Source organism: Mustela nigripes, chromosome 12, assembly GCF_022355385.1.
Source record: "Mustela nigripes isolate SB6536 chromosome 12, MUSNIG.SB6536, whole genome shotgun sequence".
Lineage (NCBI taxonomy): Eukaryota > Metazoa > Chordata > Mammalia > Carnivora > Mustelidae > Mustela > Mustela nigripes.
The window spans coordinates 42,118,461-42,135,505 of record NC_081568.1 but is presented as its reverse complement, the minus strand read 5'-3'; the positions used below and the strand labels follow the sequence as shown (position 1 = coordinate 42,135,505).

The 17,045-nt window shown below is 40.0% G+C and overlaps 1 protein-coding gene across 1 annotated transcript; it reads right to left on the bottom strand.

Moving 5' to 3' along the window:
• Positions 1-8,787: 8,787 nt before the first annotated feature.
• Positions 8,788-16,644, bottom strand: LOC132027793 (gastrula zinc finger protein XlCGF67.1-like). Its single transcript, XM_059416531.1, has 3 exons — positions 16,552-16,644; positions 12,939-13,047; positions 8,788-10,194 (listed from the first exon to the last, which is right to left on the bottom strand). The coding sequence occupies exons 2-3, from the start codon at positions 12,990-12,992 to the stop codon at positions 9,583-9,585; spliced, it is 666 nt and encodes a 221-aa protein (XP_059272514.1). The 5' UTR covers positions 12,993-13,047; positions 16,552-16,644; the 3' UTR covers positions 8,788-9,582.
• Between the last annotated feature and the right edge of the window lie 401 nt (positions 16,645-17,045).

The window sequence follows — 17,045 nt, the reverse complement described above, 5'->3', positions numbered from 1 at the left end:
TTAGTATAAACCTATCTCTTTCCTCTCTCAGTGGAAAGGGCCTAGAAGTTGTGATGCTCCAGTAGCAGCAAGCATTCCTGGTCCCAGATCTGGGTTTCATTTTTATATGTAACAGTTTGAGATATAATTCAAATACATACAATTACCCATATAAAGTTATATTTACATGGTTTTATTGTGGTACAACCAACACCATAATCATTTTTAGAATATTTTCGTCGCCGCCCCCCAAAACTTTGTACCCATTAGCAGTCATTCCCCATATCTCTGTAACCTTCCCATCTCTAGACCATCACCAATATACTTTGACCCTGAATTTTCCTAATCTAGACATTTCATATAAATGGAATATTGCAATGCATGGTTCTTGTTTCACTTGGCATAGCATTTTCAAGTTTCATGCTTGTAGTATTGTGTATTCATAATTTACCTCTTTTCATGGCCAAATGATATTCCATCACAGGGATATGCCAGATTTTCTTTATCATGTGGACAGTTAGGCTCTTTCCAGTCTTTGACTATTATGTATAATGCTGCTATGAACATTTGTGTACAACTTTTGGGTGGGCATATGTTACCATTTTTTTTGATAGATACCTAGGAGTGCAATTAATCTTTTGAGGAACTATCAGACTGTTTTCCACAGCAGCTGCTTTTATACAGTTCCATTGGCAAAGAAGTATATGAGGGTACCAGTTTCTATACATCCCCACCAACATTTGCTCTTGTCTATTTTTTCAACTATGGACACACTAGTGGTATGAGGTGGTATCTCATTGTGGTGTTGCCTTGTATTTTCCTGATGGCTAATGGTGTTCAGGATCTTTTGGGGGGCTTATTGGCCATCTGTATACCTTCTCTGGAAGAACATCTATTCAGATCCTGTGTCTACTTTTTTTTTTTTTTAAGAGAAAGAGAGCATATACATGAGTTGAGGGGACGGAAACAGAGGGAGAGGGAGAGAGATAATCTTAGGCAGGATCCATGCCCAGTGCAGAGCCTGATGCCGGGATTGATCTCACAACCCTGAGATTACGACCTGAGCCAAAATCAAGAGTTGGAAGCTTAACAAACTGAGCCATCCAGGTGCCCCTCTTTTTTTTTTTTTCCCCAGGTGCCCCTCTTATATCTACTTTTTAAAATATTTTATTTTTTCAGTGTTCCAAGATTCATTGTTTATGCACCACACCCAGTGCTTCATACAATTCATGCCCTCCTTAATACCCACCACCAGGCTCACCCAACCCCCCAACCCTCTCCCCTTCAAAACCCTCAGTTTGTTTCTCAGAGTTCACAGTTTCTCATGGTTCATCTCCCTCTCCAATTTCTCCCAACTCACTTCTCTCCTTCTCCCGATGTCCTCCATGTTATTCCTTATGCTCCACAAGTAAGTGAAACCATTTGATAATCGACTCTCTCTGCTTGACCTATTCCACTCGGCATAATCTCCTCCAGTCCTGTCCATGTTGCTACAAAAGCTGGGTATTCATCCTTTCTAATGGAGGCATAATATTCCATTGCATATATGGACCCTATCTTCTTTATCCATCATCTGTTGAAGGGCATCTTGTCTCATTCCACAGTTTGGTGACTGTGGCCATTGCTGCTTTGAACACTGGGGTACAGATGGCCCTTCTTTTCACTACATCTGTATCTTTGGGATAAATACCCAATAGTGCAATTGCTGGGTCATAGAGTAGTTCTATTTTTAAAATCTTAAGGAATCTCCACACTATTTTGCAAAGTGGCTGCACCAACTTGCATTCCCAGCAACAGTGTAAGAGGGTTCCCCTTTCTCCACATCCTCTCCAACACTTGTTGTTTACTGTCTTATTGATTTTGGCCATTCTAACTGGTGTAAGGTGGTATCTCAATGTGGTTTTGAATTGAATCTCCCTGATGGCTAATGATGATGAACACTTTTTCATGCGTCTGTTAGCCACTTATATGTCTTCTTTGGAGAAATGTCTACTTTTAAGTTGGGTTATTTTTCTTTTCAGTAGGAACTCTATATATTCTAGTTATAAGTCCCTTATCATCTACATAATTTTCCAAAATTTTGTTCCATAACTACTTGGCTTCTTGATAGTGTCCTCTGAAGGACAAAGGTGTTTTTTTTTTAATTTTTTATGATATTATGATATCCAACTCATTTTTTAAAACTTTGTTGTTTATGCTTTTGGTGTCATATTTAAGTATCTATTGTCTTTTTTTTTTTTTTTTTTTTTTTTTTTAAAGATTTTATTTATTTATTTGACACAGAGAGAACACAAGTAGGCAGAGAGGCAGGCAGAGAGAGAGAGGAGGAAGCAGGCTCCCTGCTGAGCAGAGAGCCCGATGCGGGACTCGATCCCAGGACCCTGAGATCATGACCTGAGCCGAAGGCAGCGGCTTAACCACTGAGCCACCCAGGCGCCCTAAGTATCTATTGTCTTATGCAAGGTTATGAAGATATGCTAAAAGAACTGTCATTGACTGGGCATTTTAAGAACTTGATTTCAGAAGTAGCAGGATTCATATCTGTGTTAAAGTTTGTAACTTATATGTTAAAACCAAAGGCAGGTGAATGCAAGTCTTAATAATGAAGAATTTCAGGAGAAAAGATAAAGGAAGTAGCAGTCTCGATCTCCCCACTCCACCTCATGCACCTTCCATTCTCCACTTCAACCACCTTCAAACCCTGATCCAGTAAATGCTTCTGACTCTCCTGATCAAATAATCTTCCTTTTCCCCATAGCCTCTGGCACATCAGGGGTTTGGGTTTATTTGACGCTTTTATCAGGCAACCAAGACGATATGACTATTCTTGTCTTGTGTGTTCAGGTTAAAAAAAAAAAAAAGCCACATGGCCAAAAACTTCTAATCAGTAAATGATAATTTTTTTCTTGTTAAATTGTTAGATTACATGAGCTCTCTAGTACCACTGGATCCAAAATTCTGTGACTCTGTTTCCATGGTTCTATGGTTTTAAGATTTTAATCCATTGATTGTTTAGTGGTCAAGGCAGTTATAGGCAGGCTCACCCTCTTCTCCGATCTCCTGTGTTTGGGATTTCATACATGGCTAGCTGGTATTCCCAAGCCAAGTGATATCTTCCTCTTCTTTTTTAAAAAAAATGATTTTATTTATTTATTTGACACAGAGAGATCACAAGTAGGCGGAGAGGCAGGCAGAGAGGGAGGGGGGGAAGCAGGATCCCTGCTGAGCAGAGAGTCCAATGTGGGGCTCAGTCCCAGGACCCTGAGATCATAACCTGAGCTGAAGGCAGAGGCTTAACCCACTAAGCCACCCGTCTGTGAACCCAACAGAAATACATTGTAGAAAACCCTTTTCCCTCATGCATCTCACTTAGACACATCATCCTACACTTTGGACATCCCTCCTTCAGAGCATTACTCAGACTTCATGTCATTCATGTCATTCTTCTTGCCATCTTCTTCTCCAGGCAGACTGCACTCAAATCTTCATACACATGAAGTTTTCCCAATCCTTCCAACTCTGTCTTTTCCCATTATGCCCTGTGTAGGGGGAGGTGTCAGGATGCTCCCCAAGTAATTTCTATTAAAGAAAAAAGAAGGAGGCAGAAACCTCTTACTCTACCATGTTGGTTCTAAATTTTGTTCCACGTCATAGGGCTTTCTCAAGAACTTCTAGTGGATGATTCCATTTGTGGAGGATAGCATTTGTGGATTCTCTAGTATGTAGGATGATAGTCAGGATGTTATATTCTGTTGATTCCATTATCTGAAGTAGTTTAGAAAGAGAAATAGTCTATTGGCCACTAGGTTCAAATTAAATTCTTATTAACATATTACATTCTATGGAACATTTGTTATAATAAATGAATGAAAGCTGATACATTATAATTAACTGAAGTCCATGCTTTACTCAAGCTTCTTCAGCTTTTATCGGATGTCCTTTTTCTCTTCTGGGATTCCCTCTAGGATACTACATTACATTTAGTCATCATGTCTACTTAAGCTCCTCTTGGCTGAGGCAGTTTCTCTGACTTGCCTTGTTTTTATAACCATGACAGATTTGAGAAGGACTGATCAGGTACTTTGCAGAATGTCCCTCTTGAGATTTTTCTGATACTTATCTCATGCTTAGACTGCAGTTCTGTGTTTTGGGGAGGAAGATGACAGAGGCTAAGAGCCATTTCATCATCTTACAGCAAGGGTACCTGGTATCAACATGGCTTAGCAGTGTTGTTATCAACATTGATCATGTGTCTGAGGTAGTGTTTGTCATGCTTCTCTGCTGTAAATTATTCGTTTCCCCTCTCTTTCTACACTATCCACTTTGGAGGTCACTATGCCCAATGACCAGTATGCCCAGCACACACCTAAGGACTAAAAAGTTACGCTCTCCATTCTTGGGGGCAGAGTTTCTATTGATTTTTTAAACTATTTGCTATTTCCTCAGTGTTTGCTCTAGGGCTTGGATAGTATCTCTTAATTTGTCATAATATCCTTCAGATTGATATTAATTCTAAGATATATGAAAAGTTTGCCACACTTGACCCACTTTATGCTATTGTTTTCACATGTCTCTATGTATTAAAACCCAACAACATAGTGTTGTAATTGTTGCTTTACATAATTTCACATCTTTTGAAGAAACCAAGAGAAGAAAGGACACACAAATACTTCCTTACTTCCTCATAACTTTTCTTTGCTTCTACTTTGTATTGTAAAATATATCTCTTTATGTTACAGACCCAGCAGCTCAATTTTTAAAAGCAGATTTATGGAGATACAGTTGATATATCATACAATTCACCCATTCAAACTATATAACTCAAGGGTTTCAGTGCATGCACAGACACGGGTAACCATCCCCTCAGAAAGTTATACTATACTCCTTAGCCATCCTCCCCCATAACCTCCCAGTATCTGCCTTCCTTCCTGGCTAGTATTCACAGCAGTCCTTTGTCTTGTGACCTCAATTCTTTGCAAGATCAAGAGGAATCGTCAATTTCCAGTTTGTTGAGACTGTTTTCCTTGTTGTAAAAAATGGGACTGACAACTTCCCAGAGTTTTCTATGTCAGACAAGAAACCAGAAGGCTGCTCAGTTAATTATTCTTTGTTCTTTTTTTCCCCTTCTGTTCTCAGAATGTATACTAATGATCTAGCTTCAAACTTACTGATTCTTCTGCCAGCTTAAATTGACTGTTGAGCCCTTATAGTGAATCTCCATTTCAGGTACTGTTACCTTTCAATGCCAGAACTTCTACTTGGCTCTTTCAAATGGTGTTTACCTACTGATATTCTCTATTTGATGCATTCCTGTCATAAACATAATTTCCTTTAGCTTTTTGGAACTCTAAGAGCTTCTTTGGAGTCTTTGCCATATAAGTTCAAAGTTTGGGCCTCCTCAAAGTAGTTTCAATTGCCATTGTTTCTCTTGTATCGAGAGAGATACTCTATTTCTCTGCATCTCTCAGTTTTTGAGATAACAAAGGTTGGTGTGGCAACTTTGGATTCTGATACATCCCTCTCAGGGCTCACTGATGTCACTTTGTTTTGTTAATTTTGTTAGTTGGCTTCATGGTTTCCCTGGACTAGTTTCTGTGGAATCCATTTTCCCCGACAGTGTATAGTGTCTGAGGTCAGTGCTCAGTTTCCCCATGGGCTTCCTAGAAGTCACCCCGGCTCAAAAACTGTAATTTCCAGCCAGTGATCAATCAGAGGTTGTGCTTAAGCCCCATGAGCCGGTAAGGCTTCCACTCCATGTTCACGGATCTGTGTATGACTTGGGGAATTCTTTCAAGCCTGCCCCATGTCTAACAGCGACTAGCACCTTTCAAGTGCCTGTCTGGTCTGTCCTTGATGTGTGCGTGATACCTAGACAGGCGCACAGCCTTCCCGATGGATTACTGTAACTACGACTGTGCAGGCCACTTTTTAGCTATTTCCCTGGTTCTTTCTGTTAAACTTCTGGATGGCCTGCCGTTTCATTTGTTGTTACTCATTTTATAGAACTAGTAGAGTTATAATTGTTTACAAATAAGGTCTCTATTTTCACCAATGTCTAAGTCATACATTCCTCCCACTTTGTACCAAATTAAGGCAGCTCCTTCTGTGGAGCTGCCGCCCTCCCTTCTTGTCTTTCCCTTTGGACAGATGTCTCATGGCTCCAGTGCAATAGACGAGCTGGAAGGGTCAGCCAATTTTTCCTGGAGTGACACATCTACCCTACAAGTGGAGCTGTGGAGACTTCTTGGCTTCTCCTCTTGGCATGTTAACTCCACCCAACCAGTGGGATTTTGGAGGAGAAATGGGAGCTCAAGATCTTTTTGAGTCACCCCTTCCAGGACAGAACCTCTGTTCTGTAAGTGGGTCCTCGGAGGATGATAGCTTGCTATCCTTTCACCTTGTTCCCTGGCATGAAACATCAGCCCTACAAACTAGAGCATGGTGGTTGGGGTGGGATCAGGATCCCAGTGTCCTTGGCTTTCCTTGCCTTAGGCAGAGCCTCTGCAGGATCTAGGTTGGGCATGGAAGCCCCAGTTTTCTCAGCTGCAGCTAACTAAAATTGAGCTACTGTAACATGGAGCCAGATCGGTAGATGTGGCTCTCCTTTGAGGATATCAGACTTGGATGAGATTTCAGACCCTTAATAGGATCTTTTTTCTGAGTCCCTTTATTTCACTGAAAAGATTTATCAGGTTTTTGATATTTAAAGTCTTTTAGAGGTGTGTGGTTGGCTCAATCCATTGAGTGTCCAACTCTTGATCTCAGCTCAGGTCTTGATCTCAGTGTTGCGAGTTCAAGCCCCATGTTGGGCTCCATGCTGTGTGTGAACACTATTTAAAGAATATTAAAGAAAAAAATAAAGAAAATACAGTATTTTAAATCATTCTCTTATTATTTGAAGTCTAGAATAGTTGGGTTTTTTTTTTAAACTCTGTAAGTCTCCAAATGTCTGAACTCTATTTGTTTTCATTTCATAATATTTTGCCCAAGATGATCTTTCTTGTAAGAGTTTGCCAAAGGCAGCTAATATCAATCAGCAAATCTTACCAATATTCTGTTTTCTAATATTGAGGTGTCAGCACGTAGGCTTATGTAGAGGAAGGCAATATTATCGTATGTTTTGCCAGTTGGTCACCATCTTTCCAGGCTCTGACATCAGTTTTCTCTCTGCCCCAGTATTAGGCCAATGTTATGTATCTTAGTTTTTGTTAAATTAGCAGTACACTTCTAGAAGCAACCTCTAAACAAAGTGGCTTAATACAGGAAGGAGGCAGGGCAGTCGTTCCAGCGGCATACCCTTGTGAGAATGAAACAGAATGAGACATGCATGCCCCCACAGACCTATCCCTTCCATCAAAGCCCTGATCACAGTGAATCGTTTCCTTATCTGTTTAATTACAATAGGAACTCCAATTATACCCTTGGAAAATACAAAAATAGCTAACATCTTGTGAGAACCATACATACATGTATAATCCTTGCAATGACCCAAGAAATCATGACACTATTCTAATTCACCAAAGAGAATAAACAAATCCAGAATCCAGATCTAGCTGGCCCCGGAACGAGAGTTCTCCCAACACATTCTGTATGCTTCCTGTCTGTACTCCTAAATCTCTGTTAAAACTCACTTCCAAAGAATGAGGCTCCATCTTTAATTAATAAATAAGGAACAAGTAGATTTCTAATACCATAGATAGTCATATGTGAATTTGCAGGATATCTCCACAAGTTTAATTTTTAAAAATGAATGATTCTCTGGGGTGCCTGAGTGGCTCAGTCAGTTAAGCATCTGCCTTTGGCTCAGGTCATGATCCCAGGGTCCTGGAATCAAGCCCCTCATTGGGCTCTCTGCTCAGCAGGAGGCCTGCTTCTCCCTCTCCCTCTAGCTGCTCCTCCCCCTCTTGTGCTCTCTCTCTCTCTCTGTCAAAAAAATAAAATCCTTAAAAAATAAAATAAAAATGAATGATTCTCTCTGAAAAAAACCCCTACATTTCTGAATTCTAAAATCCTTATTAAAGTATTTCTTACTATTCTAACACAAGGTGAATTAGGAAATGCCAAATAGACAGAAATGAACAGTACAATGAACCCACATCATATTGTTGAGTTACAAAATACTTATAATTTGTATCTTCCGCTTTATGAAGTAATCCAATGAAAAAGAGCATTAGCGTGTGTATTAGTTTGCTAGGGCTGCCATAACAAAATGCCAAAAACTGGGTAGCTTAAGAAACAGAAATTTGTTTTCACATACTTCTGGAGAATAGAAGCCCAAGATCAAGGTGTCAGAACGGTTGGTTTCCTCTGAGGTCACCCTCCTGCTGTCTCTTCACAGGGTCTTTCCTCTATGCACCTGAATCCCTAGTGTCCTAATCTCCTCTTATAAGGACACCAGTCAGATTGGAGTAGGGCCAACCTCATGGCCTCATTTTAATGTCACTGCACTTTAGAAGCCCTATCTCCAAATACAGTTGTACCCTGATACTGAGCATTAGATCTTTAATTAAGGAAGACAATAACAGTATGTAAGAAGAGGGTAATTTAGTCACTGAAAACAATTATTTAAACCAGAGTGAATGTTGTAAGAAGATGTGGTTATTTTCTTCCAGTCATTCTTGTATACCTATATCGTACATATGTATGAACAATAATAATACATTGTCATATTCTTTCATTGATCAAAAATCAAAAGTCAAATATATGTGTGTGTATATATACATACATATATATGTGTATACACACACACACACACACACACACATGTATAGCAATCAACAGAAAAAAGTTTATTTTAGACCTGGATTTTTTTAAATTGAAGTATAGTTGAAATATAATATTAGTTTAAAATTCTTGAATGACATGTTTTGTGTTAAATAGAAGAAAATAGTATTATTTAATGTGGAAGATCTTGGTCGATGTCATTGTACTTGTAATACTTACTTTATATTCATATTTATATTAACTTCACATGTAGAATTCCAATATATGATTTATGTTCTGTGGTCCATAACATATTATAATACAACTAGAACTATAATGTTTTCATACTTTGCAGATTGTCCATGTATGCTTTTCTAATTATGTTCTGATTAGTCCACTTATGAATACTCCAATGGTCTTTACAGGCCACAGTGAGCATTTATACTTTAACATGGATAACATCCGAAATATGATTTCTACAAAAACAAAGCTGCATGCTTTAAAAATATGTTGAATTAATAGGGTTGACTTCTTGATACATATAAGATTTGATTTCTCCTGAGGCTTTTATTTGAGGATATTCCCATATTAGTTTCTCTTTTAAGGAATTTTTTCTTTATGAGTCCTTTTATGTCAACAGAAGGTTGAGCTATGTCTGAAGGCTTTCCCACATTGACTGCACTCATAGGGCTTTTCTCCTTTGTGAGTTCTGTGATGTATACTGAGGTCAGACTTCTCAGAAAAGTCTATTTACACTCATTACATTCATAAGGTTTCTCCCCATATGGACTTTCTGATGTTTCATAAGGCAGGACACTTCACTGAAAGCTCTCTCACACCTGGTACACACATAAGGTTTCTCTCCTGTGTGTATTTTCTGATGTACAAAGAGGTGTGACTTCAAGCTGAAGGCTCTCCCACATTCATCGCACCCATAGGGTTTCTCTCGAGTATGAGGTCTCTGGTGAATGTTGAGAAAAAGGCTTTCCCACACTTAGGGCATTCATAGGGTTTCTCCCCAGTGTGGAGTCTCTGGTGTTCAATGAAGTGTGACTTATGGGTGAAAGCTTTTCTATATTCAGTACACCCATAAGGTCTCTCGTGAGTATGGATCCTCAGACGGATAACAAGATTGGATTTCTTGCTGAAGGCCTTCCCACACTCCATACACACAAACGGCTTTTCTCCTGTATGAGTTCTCTTATGCATGATGAGGTCTGACTTCTGGAAGAAGGCTTTCCCACATTTGCTACATTCATTCTTTCTTGCGTATGTTCTGTTACCATTAAATGAACCCAAATAATTCAAACTCCTGTCACAGGAGTCATATTTTGGGGGTCTTTGTTTGGAAGAAACAAAGTCTGTGCTCGGAGGAAATATATTTCTAAGTGCATTACACTTGTTGCCCTTTTTCTCCATCACAGTTTCCTGGTCAATGAATGCAACATACTTCAAGTGTTTCTTGGTTCTCTTGCTGCCTTTCCAAGTGGTCATCAAGATGCCAGACTTCTTCTATAAGGAAGCATAATTAGCTATATGTTTGTGAATATTTCTGCTAATGTATTATGGCTCATAACTTTTCACCCGATAGTGAGAATGAATCTTTACCTTAAGGCTAGTATCCCTAACAAATAGAAATACCAAGTTTAATGGAATCTATACCCTTGAGCTTTGTAAGAAAACCACAACTTTAAAAAAAAAACAACTACATTTGCAGAAACAGAAACAGAGACTATGACCAAGAACACAAATATATCTTGCTATATGCAAATAGGACTTTGCAAACCGGGAAGAGAAATGAAAATGATTACAAGGTGCAATAAAAAGGGGAAAAGGAGGACAGCTCTTACGGGGTCCACAGGAAGAGCCCATCTAGAGAATTACAATGACTGGGTGAAGTGGTGATTAGACGAAGTAAAGGAGACCCTGGAGGAGGAACAGAGAGATCTGAGCTGGTGCCTCATCGGCTCATTGGATTGCTCCAGTTTAATCCTCACACATCTCTTTGCTTCCAATGTCTCTGAGCTCTTGTCTATTCATCCACCAACGTGAAGCTGACTTGACAAAGCCATCAAGCCCACTGGCAAGCAGGAACACCTTTGTAGCCAGTGCTTTGAAAAGCTGTAATGGTAATTCGTTCTTATATGGGTTTGAGGGCCCAGGAACTCGCGTATCCAGTGACAGAGAAATAAGCCACAGGATAAGCCAAATACTACCTGCCTCAGGGTTAGATTAACCATCGAATTCTCACTGCTGAGTGTCTCATCTTAGTCTAAAATAGTTCACAGACACTGCATTAATCCTGACTTTTAAATACTCTCCCCACCTTCTCTATCTACCACATATGGAAGAGGAATCACAGTTAAGAACACAGGTACTTAGAAAAAAAAAAAAAAAGAAGAAGAACACAGGTACTGAGTCCAGATTACCAGGGTTTCAATCCTAGCTCCATCACTAATTAGACATGTGGCAGAGGTCACGTTCCTTGATGTCTTTGGGCATCAACTTCCCCTTCTATAGAAAAGGATAACAACAGTGCCTACCTCATAGCATTGTCATGAGAATTAAAGGAGTCAACAGATGTAAGGTACTCAGAATACTGCCTCACACATAATACATTTTGTTCATGAGACACCATGATTATGTGTATTATTACTGACAACTATGTGCTTGCCACTTTTGCTTTACATCATGTTTTCCAAATTTCTGGGTGCTATTAATGTGGAGATGCTAAGCAGCAGATTTCTCACTCTGGATCTAAAATCCTGTGTGTCTTCACTTTCATCTACTTTGTAAACCTCTGACAGTACGTGACTACTGTTCAACTTATGCTACCTACATCCAGAGCAATAAAGTCATTCCTTGGCTCAGAATTCAAAAATCCTCCAGAACTTCCTAACCCACTTCCTGACATATAAGCTATCAGTCTTTAAAGACAGTGAGTAGATTTCCATTCTTTATCCAACACTGGTTCCCCAGAGGCTGGACTAGATGCCTCGCCTAGGAAGATACACAGATGGCGAAAAACACATGAAAATGTGCTCAACCTCACTAGTCATTCAATGTAAATCAAAACCACTTCATATCCATCAGGACCACTGCTAGAAAAACAAAAAAAGTAACAAGTGTTGGTGAGGATGCAGAAAAACTGGAACCTTTATGCACTGCTGGTAGGAATGTAAAATTGTGTATGGTAGCTGTGGGAAAGGTCACAGCAATTCCTTAAAAATGAAAACACAGAGTTACCACATGGTCCACAAATTCATTCCTGGGAGTATACCTAAAAGAATTGAAAACAGGGGCTCAAACAGATATTTGGACACCAACGGTCTTAGAAGCATTATTCACAGAAGTGGAAACAACTCAAATCTTCATTGCAAATGAACGGATAAGCAAAATGTGGTGGTATATACACACAAGAGAGTACTATTCAGCTCTGAAAATGAATCAAATTCTATCACATGCTCTACAACATGGATGAACCTCAAAGATAGTATACAAAGTAAAATAAATCAGACATAAAAGGGCAGATACGGTTTGGTTTCGTTTATATGAGGTATCCAGGATAGTCAGATTCCTAGCAAAGCAAATAGAGTAGTGGTTAGCGCAGCCAGCAGGGAGGTAGTGTGGGGGAGTTGATGGTGATAATGAAAGAGCTTTGGAGGTGGATGGTGGCGATGGTGCCACATCAGTGTGAATGTACTTAATGCCACTGAAATGCACACTTAAAAACAGTAAATTCTATGTGATGTATATTTTGCAAAAATTAAAAAAAAAACTCCTCAAAGTCTTAAATGAAGTTGGTAAGAACCACAGGCAGAATGTACCTGGAAGGGAAAATGTTGCTCTCTAATAGCCATGCAAAGAGGGCACTAATATGGAAAGGTGATCTATGGAAATGGCATTCAGGTAAATAAGGAAATTATGCCGACCATCCCAGCTATTTTCAAAGGTCCAAGGGCTTCAAGAAGAGAGTCCTAAAGCATATTTTTCAAAGATGCCAACCCTTACTGATCAACTGTGATCTTTTAAAAAAATTCCTTTTAAATTCCAGTAAATATATAGTGTTGTATTAGTTTCAGGTGTACAATAGAGTGATTCAACAGTTCCATGTATTACAGTGCTCATCGTGACAAGTATACTCTTAATTTCTTTCCCCTGTTTCACCTAACCTCTCACCACTTCCCCTCTGGTAACCATCGGATCACTGTGATCTTAATTTCATTCCCTTCCAGCCACATGGGAAGCTAACTCACCTGCATGGCTAACCTGCATGGCTCCAACTTGGGATTTCTCTCTCCATCATCCATGGTTCTTCACCTTGTTCCAACTTGTGGATCATAGATGGCTTTGTGGTTTGATATCCTGTCAATGGGAAATGATACGGGATTTGGACCTAGCTAACTGGGCTTCAGGTCCTTTGAACCCTGAACTTCATCAGGGACTGCCTGATGAAGGTACCCATTTGTACCTGAAAAAGAGAGGTCTTTAAACAAACCTGTAGCCATACTTCTCAAAGACAGTCAATCTTAAATCTAATAAGACCTAGAGCCATACTTGTAAAAGTACTTCAAAGGGCTGATTATTTGGAGGAACTGAGAAAGGAAAAGTAGTTAACTAGGCACATGCCATCAACACTGGGAAGTGGTCCTTACCCACTGAGATGAGGTTGATATAGTTCTCTAGCATCACATCCCTGTATAGATCCCTCTGGGGAAGCAGATACTGCCACTCCTCCTGGGTGAAATCCACAGCCACGTCCTTGAATGATACCGGTCCCTGCAACAACCCATTCCTATTCCAACTAAAGTCATCGGTATTGCACAACATGAAAAAAAAAAAGCATGGCAACTTGTTTAAAGCATGTTCATTATTTGATAACGTTTGCTGAACTTTAGCCCCATTTCATTTTGGGTGATATTATACTAATTTGGTCTCATTCTGTTTCTCTAGCACTATGTTTTGATGTCCATTTTTCTAGTTTTATGTTTCATTTTGTGGGTAACACAAAAATCATATTTGAGATACTTTACACTGTGTGTTCATTATTCATTAGACCATTCATTCACTAAATCATCAAGCAAACAGTTACTGAACACTCCATAAATATCTAGAACAGCTTGTCCTAGATACAAGGACCAAATATTGAATCCAATCCAAATGGCATGGCACAGAAAAGATACTCACTTGGTATCAAGTTATACAAAGAGAAGAAGGCACCACATCAAACGCTCTTGATAAGTTGTTTTAACAAAGAAATAAAATATTTTAATTGTCAATGCTTCAAAATAACAATGTACTAAATATTTTTTTGCTACTTTTCATTTTCCTATACTTGTATGATCAACATTAAGAGGATTTAATGTTGTAACCAAAATTTTTAAAGGTCATAGAACAACTATAACCATTATAAAAAAAAATCCCACTGATTATTAAGATTGCTTTGCATGGTTTTAGCTCACATGGTCATTTTTAGTCTTCCACTACTGTTCCTATATAATGGAAAAAACTAATTCACTTGGGGCTTGGTCATTCTCTGCAGCCTTTGGGTAAAGACAGAGATATATGAATACAGAGGTAAGGGGAAGGAATGGAGCCATGACAGACCAGGTATGACTTGAAGATCCCAGAATCACTGGTGTAACAAAGCCACACATAGGTGCCTCAGCTGTTGGGCTGAGGAAGCCACTCTGTGGGAGAATGTCTCCTGGGCCCTCCAGAATTCATTGTGAGAAAAACCACAGATTTGCAATAAGATTTGTCTGCAAGAATATCTGTTGCAGCACTTTTTAACACACTGAAAAGTTGGAACAACCTAAGGAACTGGTAAAACAAACAAATACACACTCCAAAAGTAATTTATAGTCATCAAAAATGATGCTGCCAAATATTTAACTGCAAGTAATGGCAATTGGTGCCCATCCTTCTCTGACCATTTATTCATGCCTTCTGTGGATCCTAACCCGGGCTGTAGGAACACAGACAGGTTGGAGTCTGAAGGTAGAATATACCAGCAACACGTTCTTAGTGGGACCCAGGAACTGCGGAAGAGACACCAACAGACCCTGGAAATATAATGTCTACCTGGTGAGATTCGTGCAACAGTCTTTCTGGAATCTTTCTCAGGGGAGGTGAGATCCCTGTGCTTTAAGCTAAGGGAGAGTAGAGATCAGTTAAATGCAATGTTTTAGATTGGGAGACATATAAAGAGTAGAAGATTTGGAGGAAAATATTTGGGTTTGAATTTACCTGCTGGCTATTTGATCTTGGGCAAGTGAGTCAATGTCACCTCTCCAGGCTCAGTAAAATTAGAAATAATATCTGTGTTTTAGCAGTGATTAAGATAAGAATCATTGATTAAGGTAACACAAACATATTTTACAAAACAACCTAATGTTAGTATGTTAATGTGTGTGTATGTGTGTGTGTGTGTCCATACTGACTGTTCCCTCTACCCAGCACACTCTTCTATTTCTTTCTTTCTTTCTTTCTTTCTTTTTTTTTTTTAAGATTTATTTATCAGAAAGACAGAGAGTCAGGGAGGAAGGAGCAAAGGGAGATGAAGAGAATCTCAAGCACACCCCCCAGCTGAGCATGGAGCCAGACACAGGGCTCCATCTCATGACCCTGAGATCATGACCTAAGCAGAAAAAAGAGTCAGATGCCTAACCAGATTGAGTCAACCAGGTACCCCCACTCTTCTATTTCTTCAAGTCTTTGCTCAAAAATTACCAAGGAGGCCTCTGCTGTCTACCTAATTTGAACTTAATTCCCCCCATCTCCCTTACCCTGATCTACTTTTTGTGTATAAATTCTAATGTATCATTTACTATCTAATATACTATATGATTATGCTTATTATTAATTAGCTGTCTCTACTTATTACAAGTAAAACTTCATAACAGCAGGGATTTTTGTCTACTTCATTCAGTACTGTATATTCAGTACTATATCCCTGGCACCAGAAACAGTGCCTGGTTCATGGATGCCCAATAAATAGTCATTTTTAAAAATACAGTTATATGTAGTAAATTTCATAAAATAAGCCTTATCACAAGGGTATACATATGCAGTATTTTACAGTATTTTATCTATTTTTTAAATGTGCCTGCTTACTGTAGGATTCCATTTATATGATATTCTACAAAGGCAAAATTAACCTAGAGAGATAGAAATTGTAAAACTGGTTGGTTAAGGAGATGGGGGGGAAGGGCTGACTAAAAAGCAGCAGAACTTTCTGGGGAATTAAAAATGTCCCGTATTTTGATGGGGGTGGTAGTTACACGGGTGCATCAACACACTTTACACTTTTGTTCTTGTAAATTATATGCAAATCATTCTGTGTAAATTATACCGGACCCAAAAGTACTGGTAAATAAAAATACTAGTCTTGGCTCATGAAACAGATTTCACCACTCATACTCACTAGTGGGTTGCAGCCGATGGTCTGAAAAACTGACTTAGAGGGCTGCTGTAAGGGTTAAAGGTTAGATGCCTTTGGAAAGGCAGGTAGCACTCCACCTAAAACATTTCAGACCTTCAGTAAAGCTCGGTTCTGTTTCTACACCCGGGAGGGCGCTTCTCACCTTAGTGTCCACTACTAGGCGCGCACTGGCACCGCCGGATGCGCTCCAGGCACGACACCTGCAGCGCTAGCTACACCAGCAAGAATTCAGTCCCGGGACCTCGCCCACCCCGGGCTCACAGACCCAGACTGAGAAGGGTCGCTGTAGCTTTTGACACCACCCCGATCCACGCATATCCCAAAGTCTTGCTGAACCCTATTGTTCTTTCTTATCCTCCACGAGCCCGCACCTCCAGCCCCGACCAAGACCAAGCAGACGCGGTGCTTAGAGCCTGTGGACTCACCCCCTCCCCCGGGACACTGCCGTGGGAATCAGGAGGGCACACATGCGCGGAAGAGGGCGCCACGCGCGGGGCTCACGGGAGCCGGGTCCCTTCGACTGCGAAATACATCTCCCAGAATGCCTGCGCTGCGGCGCTGCACATGCGCAGCGAGAGTCCGGGAGAGCGTGAGGGGTCGCGGCACTTTGCACCTTATGCCAACACTACGCCCCCTCCCGGGGTCTCCAAGCCCTTGCTCCAAATAGACCCAGATGGAGGGACTAGTGGGCGCCCTGAGCTAGGAGTCCAGCAACCGCCTTAAGACCAACGTTTCGAGAATTCTACCAGGCGTGAGCACGTTTCTTTAAAAGTTTGAGGACTTAACTCTGGAATTTGAGTTTGAGCACAAAGCCTTTCAAATTTTTGTGGTCAGCCTTTCTGCTTCCCTGAATGGACCTGTGAGTACAGAGTTTTGACGAAAGGGGAAATACGTCTCAGAGATTTCATTAAAATGCCTG